We start from the raw sequence: 18431 nt of genomic DNA on the forward strand, positions 1-18431 counted from the left end.
ATTGAAATATAGAATAGTAATACAATTCTACATGTAAAATACAGTATAGACTATCATATTATTACTATGCATTTTGAAGCATTCATTGGAAGTGTAACTAGAATACTATTTTTAACCGATAATGATGCAACCACTTTCTCTCTCTCTCTCTCTCTTGCTATGAAATTGTAACAATATATCCTTCACCTTAATAATATACAGTCAAAGCCTGATGAAAACATGGCATGACTTCTAGTAATATAGTTTATGCATTGGGAATTGCTTGATGATGGATTTGATAGACAGATGTTGACAGCCGGAGAATCAGGGTGACCTTTACAGAGTGTGTGTGTGTGTGTGTGTGTGTGTGTGTGGTGTGTGTGTGTGTGTGTGTGTGTGTGTGTGTGTGTGTGTGTGTGTGTGTGTGTGTGTGTGTGTGTGTGTGTGTGTGTGTGTGTGTGTGTGTGTGTGTGTGTGTGTACCGGACAAGCACTCTCTCAAAGATGGCCAAGACATACAGTCTGGAGATGCATAAACAAATTCCTGTTTTTGTCTTTGTGTGTATGTGTCTATGTCTTTGCATTGTATTGTGTAATAACACCCCATACTTCTCCAGCTCTATTTTCTCTCCCCTGCTATCTCCTGTAGAGATAATAACCATGGGGAGGTGGACAAAGAGAGGCTCTACCGAGATATATCAAGTATCATTCAGCCTGCACTGGCCCTTAGCTGCCCCACTCACTACATGATGGCTTGTCCCATCAGGAACCTTTTAGGAAACGCCACAGACGGCTAACAGGGCTGCTAGTTGGACAGACCTTATATGGAGTTTATGTTTAAAATCAGTATACAAATTGAAATAACAATGCTTGGACAAGTTAAAGCCAACCTACCTTAGATGCTGAGAGATCAAGTTAGGTTGTTGGCATGAGAAGTTGCTGGCCTGTAAGGAAATGCGCACAGGTGAGGACTGATGAGCTAATGTATTCTTATTTGACATTGGCTGAAATATAGCGACACACAATTCACTGATAGCATGGATTGGGTTCCCATAGAAACTACTCATGCAGTGAGACACAGCTTATAGTGAGAGTTTGGCTTGGGGGAGTGGAAAGCAGGTGTTGCTGCCCCACCCCCCTCTTCCCACCTCCTCCCTCTCTTTCTCCCCCTTCTCTTCTGGTGATGAGTAATTGGTTCCCAGGGGACTCAGGAGTGGGGCTCTACACACACACAGATGCCCTTTCTCAACAGACTGACTGGGGCTGTTGCCTCTCTGCAGCACTGAAGTGTAAGGTGTGTGTGTGTGTGTGTGTGTGTGTGGGTGTGGTGTGTGTGTGTGTGTGTGTGTGTGTGTGTGTGTGTGTGTGTGTGTGTGTTTACAAAAGCATAGATTTTTTTTAATGATAAGACATGCAAATACAGTTGAATCAGTCTGTTATATCTATGCGTAACTTCAGAATAAGTTAAACAGAAAAGGTTAAACTATGATGTCATTAATGATACATTTTTTAGGGGTACTAGCAGATAAACTACAGCTTATATAAAACCAATGTAAAATTGTTTAAATAATAAAACATAGTGGTGAAACCTATTGAATGAAAACATAATGTAGTTATGCCTGTGACAACGCAAGAAACCCTGAAGGCTATGACGCCTCTATGACAAACCACGTATCCTACAATAAAATGTACTATTCTATTCCATAACACTTTATATATACATAATATGTCCATTGTCAGTGTAACATCTCTCAAATCATGCACTCAGCTTGTTTAAGATTCAGATAGTGAAAAAGCACAGTAATCAGGGTATTGCGGTATACAGTGCTATATAGGAATTGAAAAGGATAGCGGGAAAGACCAATACAGAGGTATCAAAAACAGTGACTTACCAATCATGTTGTCAAACCATCACGAAAAACTGTCAACTGTATAAGATGATGTCCCGTATTGGCTAAAATAAACGAACAAGTAGTCTAAATACAACTGTTAAGTGAAAGGCTAATTATCAATGCAGCTGAAATGATATTTGCGCACCATACACACAAACGCAGAACAGAGTGACATGGTCCTGTAATTGATTATGTCGTAAATGAATTAGTCGGTTTTGCAGCACGACAGATGCGTGGAGGATTTTTCGGCTGCGCGCGCTGACAATGGTGGAGAGAAAGGAGTTGACGCGAACCCTACAGGCAACGTGACTAAGGTTAGCCAATCATGCCCAGGTGAATGAAATTAGACGTGGACTACCAAAGTGTCCGCTACTCTTTTAGCACATTATGATTCGTGTTTTTGCAACATTGTAACCTATCTTTGAAAACATAAAACAATATTTTTGCCAACTCCAACTAAAATAATTGTGGTCTTTGGTCTTCAGATAAGAAATTGTGTTTTGTGTGTGTGTGTGTGTGTGTGTGGCTAAACTAAGGATTTGTTGCGATTTCAAGTGTTTTGCTGCCATCCAGTGGAAAGCTTGTCTAGACTCTCACCAGGGTATTTAAGTACTTAATGTATTTTTTTATGTATTGAGCTGTCAAGAATAAGTATTATATTTGAATGCCGTAGCTGAGGTACAGAAACACCCTGCCAGGATGTGTCCACAAGTTGTTATAGTTGTATAATAACTAATATATATATATATATATAGTATATTCTGTATGATTATCATTTGATATTTCATTTAATCTGTTTTACTCAAATGTTGGATTTGGGTATAGCACACCGTGTATTTGAATAGATTACTTAAACTACTTGGGGACAATTGCAGCATTTGGCTTAAAAATTGTATTATCAATGTGTACAGCGTGATATTAGAGCCAGGAGACAGTAGAGGGTGCTCACAGGCCACATGCAGCACTGGATCCGTTCTGTTCCAGTTCCATTCTCTGTGGTTTTACAGATGTATTTGATCACTCTTCTGTTGCTGAGAATTTTCCTGCACAGCAGGAAATGCCAACTTGTAGTGTGATTGAGTTTTAAAAAAGCTTCTAAAGTTTGTCATTTCCACTTTGAAATTTGAAACTTGATTTACCCTAATGAAAAATGTATCAACCCCTACAAACATATTCATTCATTGTAATTCACATAATAATAATTCAAATGTCCTGTCCTGTTGTAGCAAACTGGCTCAAATTAAGATCCTACATCTGTATTAATGCAGTCTACATACACAAAGGTAACTAATGTTGATTGTCTTGCACATTCATCATCTTCAATATGTCTTTTTGACAGAAAGTCTTGCTTAGCACATGGGAACATTGGTTCTATGAGACCCTTATCCCCTGTTGACTTTAGCTGCATTGTAATGAGAGCTAAATGAGATGGAGTCACTTTTTCCAGCAGCAGCAGCAGCAGCAGTAGAGAGAGAGAGGTGGCTGAGAAATGTCCAGATACCATCTGGGTTTGTGTTTAAAGAACGGTCTGGTCTGGGCGGAGTACCAAGCCAAACAAGCTAACTATGGCCCAAAGCTTAGGATAAGTTTAATAGCTCTTTGCTTGTAACCTAGTCATTCCCCTCCAAAACTTCAAGATGAAGCTTTCCCTCACTTAAATGTTGAACTCTCAACGGTCTATGTTGCAATCTGTCTCTTCAGGGTGGTTTCTGGGAAGTCCTTCGTTAAGCTATTCCATCCGGCTGTCAAGAGAACATGACGAAAGATTGAACGGGGGAAGCAGTGTAACGGTTGGGGAAAAGAATCTCCAATAACCATTTATGCATTGTTCTTTTGGTCAAGCATTGTTAGAAGCTAAATGAAATGGACGTTTGTTTAAAGATGTATAGTCAATAAAAAAAAAAAGTCAATACACTGTTTAACAACTGTTTAACAATTATAAATAACAACTATAAATATACACAACTAAATAATATAAAAGGAAATGTTTGATAATGTCACATAATATCCAAAGCATTGAGTGCCGTGTGCATCTCTGTTGTAGCTGTTGAACTAATAGAACACCCCGTTAAACATTGTGTAAACATAGGCTACTATTCACTAGATAGAGTGTCCCTTCTCACCTGCCGTCTCGGCGACGTGTGAAAACCAAGGCCTGAAGTAAACCTCAGTAACTGGAGTATGTGAGACAGAGATCTGATACTGAGTGACTATGTGTGACCAGAAATCCATGAATGGCTCATACCTACCCACATGTCTAGTACTGCATGCAGCAATTCTCAGTCTGCTGGGAAAAGCCCATCTTAATCTAATGAAAGCTTAGAAATAAGAACTTTTATTTGGATACAAAATAAACAATCCAGTGTTTTTTTAATGGAGAACTTCTCTGTAGAGAAATACACTCCCACCCTACTTTTTGCATTCCATGATAACAAATGATATTCCTACTTGTCATGACATGGCTGGTATGTAGATGTTGAGTTATGTCTTTGTATTTGAAGGGTTTTCCATGGGAATGAAAGGGACTTTAGGACTGGAGAGTATGAGGCCCATTTTTTTACTTCTGATCCGCTTTGAGTGGGAGAGGACGGTGTGTGTGCGTACGTGTGTGCATGTGTTTGTGTGAGCGTTGTAACTCCTGTAAGACGAGTGTGCCAGGCGGACACAGGATCCATCTGAAAGTGACACACATACCTTTGGCCTTCACTAAATAATGTATGTGCCGCAGGTTCAGATGAAGCTGCATACTATATCCCCACAGTACTGTCAGATGCATCTGTCATGGCCTCGCGCTCATTAAGCTGATCTGATCTCTCGCTCAATCTTTATCCCTCTCTCTATCCCGTTGTATCCTTCTCTTTATTCCCTGAGCTGAACTACTTTTTGGGATTTGACTATTTTCTAATAATGTGGCCCGAATCAACTACTTCTATTGGAAGTCATTTGCTATTACAATTTGCTATGCTATAAATAGCCTAATGTTTGAAAGTATTTTCAAATACTTATTTCAAATACTATTTTCAAATGCATGGGAGTGTGTTTGAGTCAGTGGATTTGAGTATTTTCCAATACTTTCTAAGTGTATTTTAAAATACATTCCAATATTCAACTATTCAACTACTACCTGAGACTGTTGCCAAAGTACTCTTTGAAATCCTATTGCTTAAAAAAGTGCTTTTGACATACCTGAGAGACCACAGAGTTGCCTTGGCGGATTTCACAACCTATGCATAAGTAATTCAATTCATTTCTCATGGTGCTTAAACTCATTCAGAAAAACCAGCAAAACCTTACAGTACAGTTAGCATATGCTCACACAGCCCGAAATCCCCACACTGAAGGGCCCTTGTCTTGACACAAAAAAAACATTCAACGCAAAGCTATGAGAGATAACATTAATGTTACAGGGGGACAAAGAAAAATAGTAGAACAGTTGTGATCCAATGTTGTAAGTAGAGGAAAAAATGTGTTTAAATCGTCAAACAAACCTTTAGCCGTGCCCAGTGGAGTAAAACCCTCCCAAGGAAAGGAAGGGCAATAAGTGTTAAAGAAATGAACAATAAAACAACCATCACACTGGTGGCTGGGGTGGGAGGTTAATTGTGACACAGCTTCCATGATTTGTTCAGGAATAATAGAATTGGAGCCAGACAAGGATAGGGCTGGGGTTGGGCGGTGTGAGGGTGGAGACATTGTCAACCCTGGGTCTCAACTGTTTCCTGTCAGCCTGGCCTGGCTGGTACTGACAAAGGGAGGGAGAAAGGGGTCTGTTCAGTTTAAACTGGGTTCTGGAGTTCCTTGCTTCAGGATTAAGCTGAAAGGTAGGCTATAATACTTCTATTAGTGTAATATTTCATTTATAAAGTAGGCCGTCTGTCTGTCTGTCTGTCTGTCTGTCTGTCTGTCTGTCTGTCTGTCTGTCTGTCTGTCTGTCTGTCTGTCTGTCTGTCTGTCTGTCTGTCTGTCTGTCTGTCTGTCTGTCTGTCTGTCTGTCTGTCTGTCTGTCTGTCTGTCTGTCTGTCTGTCTGTCTGTCTGTCTGTCTGTCTGTCTGTCTCTGTCTCTGTCTCTGTCTCTCTCTAAAGTGAATATTTATTTCTCATAGCTATGTAGCTGACGTTACTGTGAGCTGCGTCCAAGACCCAAAACGGTGTGTCACTGGGAAAACCTTTTCCTCCTCTGAAGGCCAGCCTCTCTGTGCCGTCTATCAGCCTGGTGTGTCTAGAGCAGCCACAGGGTCCGAACAGAGCAGGGAAAGGCACCGGAGCCCCATATACTCCTTGTTCTCTCTTTCTCTCACTCACAATACTCCCTCTTCTTCTCTCTTCCTTTCTCCCCCTTTTACCTCCCAGTCATACAATAGACTTCCCCTGTACGCTCCTGCCCAGAGGAAAGAACGGGGGGATACGGTTTCCACAACAATGGAAATTCAATCAGGAAATGGAGAGGAGTTGGAGGTGGTGAGTGGCGAGTCATTAGTGACCTCGGGGTCCGTCTCCTCCTCGCCGTATCTCTCTGGCCCTCAGGCAGACGGCACGGACGACCAAGTACTCCGGGAGGACCTCCAGGCTGCCAAGACCATTGAGAGATTTGACATCCCTCTGAGTAGCTTGAAGAGGATGTTTGAGAAGCCCCTAGGAGCAACAAACACCGTAAGTACACTTCTTTGTTTATTATGCAGTACAGCTTTATGTGAATTGAATGTTTTAGCCAAACAGTGCCCTAACTTATTGTGGCCCAAAGCGCTCTGTCCATGGACTGTTTGGGAGGGAACCAACTGATGGACAATTATGTGCTACATTTACTGTGAGAAACTGAATAAAACTTTTGTGTAAAGTTCAAAAAGTAAGTTGAGTAAAGTAGGTTCATTGCAGATTTTGTCACAGTTGTAATGTATCTGTCTCTAGTGTCTGAACGACGGTGAGCAGAGTATCAGTGTAGATAGAGGGAGGTCTGGTGACCAATGGCATCACACTTTTTAAAAACATCAGCTCTGCTGCTCGTTTTTGTGTTCTTATTGTTTCTCTCACTTGATTCCATAAATACGTCTATTCCAGTTTCAGGGTGGGATCCTGTGAAAGACTTCCGTGTGATCACTGACAAATAGAAAACCCCTGGCGTAGCACCTGGTTTCAGTATTTTGCCCCCTCTTTTTATTGCATCTGGTTTTTACACAGTTAGAAAATGCTCTGTTTAGGAAGATTGATGGTTTCAATGTCAAGATAGAACAAGATGACCAGGGATAGAAAATATGTTTCAAAGAGCAGTGGACACCACTGTCTAGGGGTCAGGAGTATTGTTACAAAGAGCAGTGGACACCACTGTCTAGGGGTTAGGAGTATTGTTACAAAGAGCAGTGGACACCACTGTCTAGGGGTTAGGAGTATTGTTACAAAGAGCAGTGGACACCACTGTCTAGGGGTTAGGAGTATTGTTACAAAGAGCAGTGGACACCACTGTCTAGGGGTTAGGAGTATTGTTACAAAGAGCAGTGGACACCACTGTCTAGGGGTTAGGAGTATTGTTACAAAGAGCAGTGGATACCACTGTCTAGGGGTTAGGAGTATTGTTACAAAGACATGAACAGGAATGATGATGCTCTGATACTTGGAGCGTCTTCTCTCTAGACAAATAGTGTTTTAAAAGGTATCTTTAAAAAATATACTGAAAAGCCAGAGAAATATGATTCAGCCTTTGGCAAAGGGTTTACCCAAAGTTTTTTGACTCTGGTAAAAGTGCTTACGTCTAATTTTTTTTCTCGCTCAAGTCGAGTGCGATTGTTTCACCGGCTCACCGCCTGGTTTCCCATCACATTGCAGCTGGCTGCTCTCAGAGGAAAATCTAAGACACTTGGAAGCAATGTGGGTCATTTTGGGGAAAGCGTCCCACAGCCAAATGTCTACCGTTGAGTAACGAATGGTCCATCTGACCTAGTTATTCTCTTAGTTAGTTTTAACACCGTCATGATGCCAACCATATTCTTCTCAAATCTGACCATGATGTGTTCGTAATGCCAAAGATCCACCGCAGATTCTATTGGTTTAATCAAAACTATAATACAAATAGTATCATAATATCCTTAGTGCATCTATAAGGTACCGGCAGATAGCATGAAGAGCACAGCAAAAGTGAAAGAAATTAGTGAAGTCTCCCCATTAGCGGCACTGAGAGATCTGTATTGATCTCTAGTCCATCCTCCTGTCTATGGAGTGTAGCCTAAATACACAACTGATGTTTCTCAGCCACGGCCATGTTATTACCGTCCTCTCGAGAGTTGTAAAGGGAACGTAATCACGCTGTAAACAAAGGAAATGGCCATGTCTCAGTGTCAAGCTCCCTGAAGGCAGCTTTAGTTATTTATAAATCAGATCAATACACCGACGGAGTTTATTGGTTTATTAGGATCCCCATTAGCTTTTGCCGAAGCAGCAGGTACTTCTTCCCGGAGTCCACACAAAACATGACAAGTAACAAAGCACTGATACACTGATAGACAAGAAGAGTCACACAAATGTAGAATGCGACGATATACAAGCAGTACAACTAAAGAATAATGTGTGTGTGTAGGTTGTGTATCATTTCACAGTCCTTATTTTTCCACCTGATGTTGTTTTATCCACTTTGTAAGGTCATTTTGCTGTTTGCTTGAGTAATTGGAGATGGAAGGGAGTTCCATGCGATCATGGCTCTGTATAATACTGTGCGTTGTCGTGAATTCGTTTTGGACTTGGGGAATGTGAAGAGACCCCTGGTGGCATGTCTTGAGAGGTATGTATGGGTGTCTGCCCTGAATGTTATTTGATTATGCGAGACAATCTGGAATTTTCATTACAGTAATACTTCTCATAAAAACAAGAAGAGAAGCAGTTCATCTCTCATCAACCCTCAACCAGGAAAGACTATCATGCATGTTGTTGATGTTAGTTCTGTATGTGCAGTTAAGGGCAAGGCGTGTTGATCTGTTTTGAGCCAGCTGCAGCTTTGCTATGTCTTTCTTTGCTGCACTTGACCATATTACCAGACAGTAATCAAGATGGGACAAGACCAGAGCCTGAACAACTTGTACAGTTGATTTTTGTGTCAAAAACACATGACGTATTTTCAGAACAGACATACTCCTCCCCATCTTCACAACACATTTTTCAATATGACTTGACCATGATAATTGACCATCCAATGTACTACCTAGGAGTTGAGCTTCCGCAACTTGCTCAATGGTCACATCCTTTATGTACAACTCCAGTTGAGGTTTAGGTCTTAGAATTGTTTTTGTTTACCAATACAATGCTTTTAGTTTTATATGTATTTAAGACCAGTGGGTTATTAATCACCCATTCTGATACTAACTTCTTATTTATCAATTCAATGAGCTCGCTGGCTTTGATTGCTTAGTTGTGGGACTCATAGTACCTCTGACTAGTCCATAACTAGGTTCTAGATTTGTTCCTGACCATATGACCTTAACTGGGTCCCACAGTTGTTCATAATTAGCTCATGGTCAGGGAAAACTCTGAGCCCTACTCATAATAAACATACAGTAGTCCCAGCTCTGTAGGTTTTAGAGGTCTTGAGGCGGCAGCACAGCTGCAGTATGGTGTCTCTCTAGTCTGCCGACTGTGGGCTGAAACCTGTAGGTGGCACATGCTGTCTGTGCAGTGCAGTGCCATGCACAGACGACGGGGCTTATTCCGCACTGTGTTATTTAAGGCCTATTCCTGGGGTTTTATGGTTAAGCTGTATTTTAAAAATAACCCTGTAATTGGTATGCTGGCTGTGGCTGACAGCGCGGGAGTGGAGGGCCTTTAGATACTGCCAGCCTGCCTCAGATCGGATGGGAGCACAGGCAGAGTGGAGACGTGGATCTATAGGGAACTGGATCATGCCTGTCGTAGTCAGAGTTCTGGACTGGGTCCTGCTGTCTGTCTGTCTTCTTATGTGGATCTGTGGGTTCTGGTGTTGCTTCAGATCACAAAGAGGAAGGTGAAGTCAGCTGAACTGATTAAAGGCCAGCTGAGAAGCCTCATTCTTAGTAGTTTAACCACAAGAGCAGAAGTGTAAAAAATGAAATAGTGAGGGGGTTGTTGTTTTTTTGTGAGGGTTTTTATCTTCACTGTTCTTTAATTAATTAGTATAAGCGACCTCACTGACAAGATTACATTGAGAGAGAGAGAGAGAGAGAGAGAGAGAGAGAGAGAGAGAGAGAGAGAGAGAGAGAGAGAGAGAGAGAGAGAGAGAGAGAGAGAGAGAGATGGGAAGGAAGAGGAGGTTGTGTTTGGGGAGAGGAGAGTGACTAAAGATGTGAAAGGAAATGTGAGATGTTTCTCAGATGACTGTACCGTAGTTTGCTGCAACCACAACACTGAACCATTGATGCCAAAGGTCCAAAAGATGCAATCTTTCACAGACATTCCTTGGCTCAGAATAACTGGCCATGTCTCCAATACACAGTAAAAACTTAATCTGGTACTGAGTGAAATGTTGTATTTTAGGGAAAGTTAAGCCTTGTTAAGTATATTTAGACTAGTGTGGCGAGACAGAGTGGAACAGAGCCATAATAAACCAAACACATCCTGATAAGAACAGAGTTTGGCTATTCCCCAATGGACCTTGTTCTATAATACACTTAGGATACATTTGCTTCTAACACAGTTTGCTTCAAAGATGAATTATTTTCTTCCCTTGACATGAGCTGATTTTTCACTCAGTCAGCTCGAGGATTTGAACCAGCAACTTTTTGGTTACTGGCCCAATGCTCTTAACCGCATAGGCTACCCTTCCGCCCCCAATCCCCATACAATGGTGGTTTATCTACTGTACCGCTGTGATATACTAACGCTGAACTGCTTGTATTTCTATAGGGATCCAATATGACGACTCTCAACCCTTCCTCTATGTCATCATTCAAGTCAAGGAAAGAAGGATAAAACCTTACTTTTACTCTACGACACCCATTTGGAATTCGTCCTTTATTTTGCGTGACCAAAATTTGTAGAGAAACCGATCTTTCTGTCATTATCTTGAATCTTAATTTTGAGAACACGGATACTTGTCACTGTCTAATTCTTCCTTTGAATCATATACAACCTGACCTTTCTATTTGACGTTTGATTCTTAATGAATGTTAATCCGATTTGCTGTTTCCTTTCAATTTCCGAAGAAGATTTCATTCTCATTTTTAATTTTCGTTCTGTGTGCCCGTGGTGTTAAAGTGCTTTTTGTTCCCCCAAATCAGATTCATTCTGTCCCCTTTTGGGGCAAGGTGACCTGAGAAACAATAAAGCAGAATGTTAATATTTGATTCATTTTCCTTTAGAACACTTAATTAAAGGAGACCTTGAATGAAACACAATAATCTGACTGTTAACTTGTCTCTGTTTCACTCTGGCTTCTAATAACATTATCAGCCACACAGTATTCGCGGGCAACGGGAAGGTCACCTTCTTCTCTCTGATTTAGTCGTCTAACAAAAGCCTGTGTCAGTTCAACACAGAGCCGGTGTTCACAGATCACAGAAGAAAAGGTTTGCAGCTTACTCTAAAACATGATTCTGTCTCTAGCCTTATCTGTAGGGTTGTAATGCATATTTAATAAAACGTCAGCTTTGGTGGGATATTTTATAATTTATACAGTGGAATACCTGGGATGTCATTGTGAGGTTAGACATAACAATGGAGGATGGATCATCGCCGGGTGGTCTTATAAGTAGTGCCATAACTTCACTGATTCCGCTGTAGAGGAGGACAGGTTATGTTTCCATTATCCACAGATGTGGAGTGATGCAATAGTTTATGTTCAGAGTGAAGAGCCCCTTTTTTGCTCGAGTGGACTAGCTGACTAGCCGACCCCCTTCTGCTTATGTTTACATGGTCTGTCTGACCCTGGTTGTGTAACACTCATGCGCACGCCCGCCCGCACACACACACGCACACACTTACAAACACATGGGGTCCCTGTACTGGTTGACAGTGGAATCAGATGTCTTTACCAGTTCCAACCAGAGGGGGGCAATCAAATGTCTGGGAGACACACCAATTAGTCCTGCTTCAGCTTAGTCATCATGCTATCCTAATGAGATTACCTCAGGGATTGACGTGTGAGAATATATATATATATATATATATGGTACTATATATATATATATAGTACCAGTCAAAAGTTTTGACACACCTACTCATTCAAGGGTTTTTCTTTGTTTTTACTATTTTCTACATTGTAGAATAATAGTGAAGACATCAAAACTATTAAATAATACATATGGAATCATGTAGTAACCAAAAAAGTGTTAAACAAATCAAAATATATATATTTATATTTGAGATTCTTCAAAGTAGCAACCCTTTGCCTTGATGACAGCTTTGCACACTCTTGGCATTCTCTGAACCAGCTTCATGAGGTAGTCACCTGGAATGCACTTCAACTAACAGGTCTACCTTGTTAAAAGTGAATGTGTGGAATTTCTTTCCTTCTTAATGCGTATGAGCCAATCAATTGTGTTGTGACAAGGTAGGGATGGTATACAAAAGATATCCCTATTTGGTAAAAGACCAAGTCCATATTATGGCAAGAAAAGCTCAAATAAGTAAAGAGAAACGACAGTCCATCATTATTTTAAAACATGAAGGTCAGTCAATCCGGAACATTTCAGGAACTTTTAGTTGCTTCAAGTGCAGTCGCAAAAAACATCAAGCGCTATGATGAAACTGGCTCTCATGAGAGCCGCCACATGAAAGGACGACCCAGATTTACCTCTGCTGCAGAGGACAAGTTCATTAGAGTTACCAGCCTCAGAAATTGCAGCCCAAATAAATGCTTCACAGAGTTCAAGTAACTGACACATCTCAACATCAACTGTTCAGAGGAGACTGCGTGAGTCAGGCCTTCATGGTCAAATTGCTGCAAAGAAACCACTACTAAAGGACACCAATAAGAAGAAGAGACTTGCTTGGGTCAAGAAACATGAGCAAAGGACATTAGACCGGTGGAAATTGGTCCTTTGGTCTGATGAGTGCAAATTTGAGATTTTTGGTTCTAACCGCCGTGTCTTTGTGAGATGCAGAGTAAGTGAAGGGATGATCTCCAGCAGGGGCGGCAAGTAGCCTAGTGGTTAGCGCATTGGGCCAGTAACCGAAAGGTTGCTGGATTGAATCCCCGAGCTGACAAGGTAAAAATCTGTCATTCTGCCCCTGAACAAGGCAGTTAACCCACTGTTCTCCAGTAGGCAGTCATTGTAAATAAGAATTTGTTCTTAACTGACTGGTCTAGTTAAATAAAATACAAATCTCTGCATGTGGTTCCCACTGTGAAGCCTGGAGGAGGAGGTGTGATGGGGTGCTTTGCTGGTGACACTGTCAGTGATTTATGTAGAATTCAAGGCACACTTGACCAGCATGGCTACCACAACATTCTGCAGCAAAACGCCATTCCATCTGGTTTGCGCTTAGTGGGATTATCATTTGTTTCTCAACTGGGCAATGACCCAACACACCTCCAGGCTGTGTAAGGGCTATTTGTGTTATTGACTGTATGCTTGTTTATTCCATGTGTAACTCTGTGTTGTTGTTTGTGTCGCACTGCTTTGCTTTATCTTGGCCAGGTCGCAGTTGTAAATGAGAACTTGTTCTCAACTAGCCTACCTGGTTAAATAACGGTGAAATAAAAATTTCAATAAAATAAAAAGGGCTATTTGACCAAGAAGGAGAGTGATGGAGTGCTGCATCAGATGACCTGGCCTCCACAATCAGCCGACCTCAACCAAATTGAGATGGTTTGGGATGAGTTGGACCACAGAGTGAAGGAAAAGCAGCCAACAAGTGCTCAGCATGTGTGGGAACTCCTTCAAGACTGTTGGAAAAGCATTCCAGGTGAAGCTGGTTGAGAGAATGCCAAGAGTGTGTAAAGCTGCCATTACTGCAAAGCGTCGCTACTATTTTGGTTACTACATGATTCCAGATGTGTTATTTCATAGTTTTGATGTCTTCACTATTATTCTAGAATGTAGAAAATAGTACAAATAAATAAAAACCCTTGAATGAGTAGGTGTCCAAACTTTTGACTGGTGCTGTATATATGTATTCACAAGTCATATACACATTTAATGTGAATATAGAGACATCTCCATATTGCCTCTTCTTAATAATTAGTGCTGTTTTAATGTGTTGTTTTAATGCACATCATAGAGGAGCAATATCAACGTTTTCATTATCATCTGATATTTAGATTTGAATTAAACATGGCATTTGTTATAGATGAGAAACAATAGCGCTAAACACTAAAGTGTTTATAAATGTCACTGCTGTTTAATCAAATCAAAGTTTATTGGTCACGTACTGTACATAGTTTAGCAAATGTTATAGTGGGTTCAGCGAAAGGCTTGTGTTACTAGCTCCTAACAGTGCAGCAGAAATGTCAAATAATAATCAAAAACCAGAAATCACGAATGTCAGAATGAATCCAGTTAACAACCCAGATAACACTGTAATCCAAATGCAATCTAAAGCAATCCTTAGAAGTTGCACACCTAAACAGGTAGGTCTATAATGAAGAAATAGAACAAAAGTCATATAGCATGTATCACTCCACAGAGATAGGATCTATGTCACCACACCATGGCACAGAGATAGGATCTATGTCACCACACCATGGCACAGAGATAGGATCTATGTCACCACACCATGGCACAGAGATAGGATCTATGTCACCACACCATGGCACAGAGATAGAATCTATGTCACCACACCATGGCACAGAGATAGAATCTATGTCACCACATCATGGCACAGAGATAGAATCTATGTCACCACACCATGGCACGTCCTGTGTCATTGTCCTGTTATTTCACCAGGGAGTTCATCTCGGGTAGTTTGTTTTTGGAGGTCCTAGGGGGCTTCTGAGATAGATAGCCCACTCCCCATCCTCACTTCACCACTTCAAGGGACACCCAGTCTCTAAATATACAGCCCACTGTGACTTATGAAGCTTGATGTCATGGGTGGCTTTAAATATGACATATACTGAAGGCCAGCTGGACACTTAAATGTGAGACGTCTGCACACATTCAGACGGTGGCACATGCAGTTGGGAATGTACATGGGAGCTTGGGTTGATTTTCACAGCTTGAGTAGCTACCGTACCTCTGTACTGTTGGATGTACAAAAGCATTTCTTTTATTTAACCTTTTATTTAACTAGGAAAGTCAGATAAGAACAAATTCTTATATACAATGACGGCCTACCCCGGCCAAACCCGGACGACACTGGGCCAATTGTGCGCCGCCCAAGTGACTCCCAATCATGGCGACACAGCCTGGAATCGAACTCGGGTCTGTAGTAACGCCTCTAGCACTGAGATGCAGTGGCTTAGACCGCTGCGCCACTCGGGAGCATGATTGTCCTTTCATTTTTATGGAGGCTTTGAACATGATGTAATGTGTCCCATATGCAGAATATTCAGCTAGGTAACTTGGCACCTGACACAGCATCATGTGTATGCTTGTTATATTTAGGGGTTAGTCAATTGTGTTTACTGTCATTTCATTGGCTGCCCTGGTTGACAGGAAGTGGTATTTGGCAAACAGCTTTGAGAGCCTCTTTTAAAGCTCCAAATGGTTAATGTTATGTTGACATTGAGGCTACAGTTTACTAACACCCATACCAAAACCCCTTCATTCTGACCCATTCTTCCAGCCCTCTCTTGTCCAGCCCGGCCCGGCCTAAAGTGGCTCAATGGCTCACTTGTAAAATTCCATTAGCTCTATGAGACACTTCCACCTCGTCTCAGTTTCACTGATTCAAATCATTTAATGGAGTCCAACCACACGGCCCAATGACAAAGGAATTGTTCTCTGAACGCTAGACGTTACAATTATTACCAGCACTTATCTGTTGTACAGTTAAACCAATGGCCAGGCCACGTCGTCACCTGGCTTTTCATTTCCATTGACTTGACCTAAAACAGGTTCTATTCTAGATACACTACGGGTAGGGAATTTGATTGGGGGTTTCCCTTTCTAAAGCATTCATCTTGTACTTATCTGTTATGTGCATATAATGAGCATTCCTTTCCTATTGTTCACCAATCATCTTCATTATGGTCATACCTCATCTTCACCACCAGCATGATTGTGTGTTTCAGGGCCCTTTTCTTTTTTTACAACGGTATTATGATGACACCCAGACCGGCACCGGAGCGTGCATGCCAACGGATTACCACCCGACCCACAGGGCTTACAGTTTAATCATTTATGTAGATATTGCTCTGAGACAAAGACAGCACTGTAATTCATAACGTCCCCTCACACAGACCTGGCTGCTACTGTGATGGTTGCCATGGTGAAATAGATTAAATGTTGTTTTTTTTCCAAACCTGTTAAAGCTTTATTTATAACTTACTGGATGACGAACGGTGTTCGGAGTGACGGCTTAATCATTAACAGCAGCACTGTTGGTCAAACTGAGCCCACACTCGCAGCTAGTTTATTTTGCTTCCACCTGTCTATATCCATATAAACAAAGATAGACTAGGCCTATATCCCCAGAACATTGTATCTGCATTGATGAACACAGGGCCCCCTGATTATGTCCAAAGTCACTGTCACTGTCACTTATTATGTCCAAAGTCACTGGAAATGGAGAAGGTTCTGGATATACCGGTTTAGATCCGTCACTCGTACGTATAAATAGCGTCGGATGGAGTTGGTGTTTGGCAGCGCTCAGCAAACATTAGGAGGCAGAGGAGCCTGATAAAAGGGAGTGAAACATGATTTGCATTCATTACGTATAGGCCCAGTGGGATGAGACAGAGAGAATGGCCTAGTCAGAGAGAGAGAGAGAGAGAGAGAGAGTGAACGAGAGAGAATGAGAGAGAGAGAGAGAGAGAGAGAGAGAGAGACATATTGGAAAGAATTAACAAAAGAACAGAGCAAACTCTCAAGGGAAGACAGGCTATGTGCACACTGCCCACAAAATTAGGTGAAAACTGAGCTGCACTTCCTAAACCTCTGCCCAATATATGATATTAGAGAAACATATTTCCTTCAGATTACACAGATACACAAAGAATTAGAAAACAAACCTGGTTTTGTTAAACTCCCATATCTATTGGGTGAAATATTGCTGCCATCACAGCAGAGAGCGAGAGAGAGAGAGAGCGAGAGAAAGCGTGAGAGAGAGAGAGAAAGAGTGTGTGTGTGTGTGAGAGAGAGAGAGAGAGAGAGAGACAGAGAGACAGAGAGACAGAGAGAGAGAGAGCGAGAGAAAGAGTGAGAGAGAGCGAGAAAGAGTGTGTGTGTGTGTGAGAGAGAGAGAGAGAGACAGAGAGACAGAGAGACAGAGAGAGAGAGAGAGAGTGAGAGAGAGGGAGAGAGCGAGAGAAAGAGTGAGAGAGAGCGAGAAAGAGTGTGTGTGTGTGTGTGAGAGAGAGAGAGAGAGACAGAGAGACAGAGAGAGAGTGATGTTGGTTCTGGGGACTTTTAACAAGCAGGCCACTGTACTTCATAGACAAGTCCCATCTACGGTGAAGCACGATGAGCACATTTCAGAACCACACTCTTTTTTTTCATGTTGACTCTCTGTAGTTTCCGACTCTCTGTCTCTCTCAGAAATGTTCAGTGGAAAAAATGTTCAGTGGAAAAAATGATTATGCATGTTATATCAACATTGACAATTTTTTCTGAGAACTTCCTACACCCTCCATAAATCCAGTGCAAAGTAGCCTACACTCAGAGGAGTGTTACATCATCACTAACCCCCCACTGTAGCTGAGGCTTTTCTGGGTTTGGTGTACTGTGTTGTGATGAGTGTGTTAGACTGAGAGGTGTTTACAACAATAACGCCTGGTGCCTAGAATAGTCCTCTCCACCCATACAACATATGACACTTCTGCAGCCTGTCTGTCTGGCCGTCTGGCCATCTGGCACACAGTACTGGTTAGCTCCTCTGTGTGTGTCAGCTGGCCCAGCGAGACAGAGGCTCCTAATCATCTCAAACCTGCTTGGAGATGCCACAGCCAAGCTGGGCCCACTCCGTCACAACACTCTCTCTCTACTCAGCCTCTCTCTTTCCCTCCACTATGTTCCTGTCTGTATGTCTCCTCTCTCACTCTCTGTTTTCTCTCTCTTGCTCCCTTTCTGTATCCCTCTCTCTACCTCTCTCTCAGTTCAATTCAAATGGCTTTATTGGCATGGGAAACATATGTTAAATAGACAATGAACAAAAGTTGAATAAACAATCAGAAATGAATAGTAAACATTACACTCACAAAAGTTTCAAAGGAATAGAGACATCTCAAATATCATATTATGGCTACGTACAGTGTTATAACGATGTGCAAATAGTTCAAGTACAAAAGGGAAAATAAATGAACAAACACCACTGTAAATACAACCCATATTTATGTTTTTCACTGGTCGCCCTTTTCTTGTGACAACAGGTCACAAATATTGCTGCTGTGACAGCACACTGTCGTATTTCACCCAATAGATATGGGAGTTTATCAAAATTGGATTTCTTTTCAAATTCTTTGTGGATCTGTGTAATCTGAGAGAAAAGTGTGTCTCACACATTTGTT

At 41.6% G+C, this 18431-nt stretch overlaps 2 protein-coding genes across 3 annotated transcripts in view; one reads left to right on the plus strand and one right to left on the minus strand.

The window, feature by feature from the left end:
* The window catches only part of LOC106574560 (cysteine/serine-rich nuclear protein 3), a 30854-nt gene extending 28732 nt beyond the window's left edge, over positions 1-2122 (minus strand). The window contains exons 1-2 of the mRNA XM_014150538.3: positions 1871-2122; positions 873-922 (exon numbers count right to left, since the gene is read on the minus strand). The gene's annotated coding sequence lies outside the window, so the exon portion shown is untranslated. The remainder of the gene's footprint in view (positions 1-872; positions 923-1870) is intronic.
* A 3401-nt stretch (positions 2123-5523) lies between these two features.
* The window catches only part of LOC106574559 (uncharacterized), a 45210-nt gene continuing 32302 nt past the window's right edge, over positions 5524-18431 (plus strand). The window contains exons 1-2 of one of the 2 annotated variants that reach the window (XM_014150531.3): positions 5524-5691; positions 6221-6520. In XM_014150531.3, coding sequence (XP_014006006.3) covers positions 6290-6520 — 231 coding nt within the window. In that variant the 5' untranslated portion in view covers positions 5524-5691; positions 6221-6289. Of the gene's footprint in view, positions 5692-6074; positions 6521-18431 lie in introns of those variants that run through there. The other variant, XM_014150530.3, reaches the window with a different exon arrangement.

This window comes from Salmo salar, chromosome 16, assembly GCF_965601325.2.
Source record: "Salmo salar chromosome 16, fSalSal1, whole genome shotgun sequence".
NCBI classification, from domain to species: domain Eukaryota; kingdom Metazoa; phylum Chordata; class Actinopteri; order Salmoniformes; family Salmonidae; genus Salmo; species Salmo salar.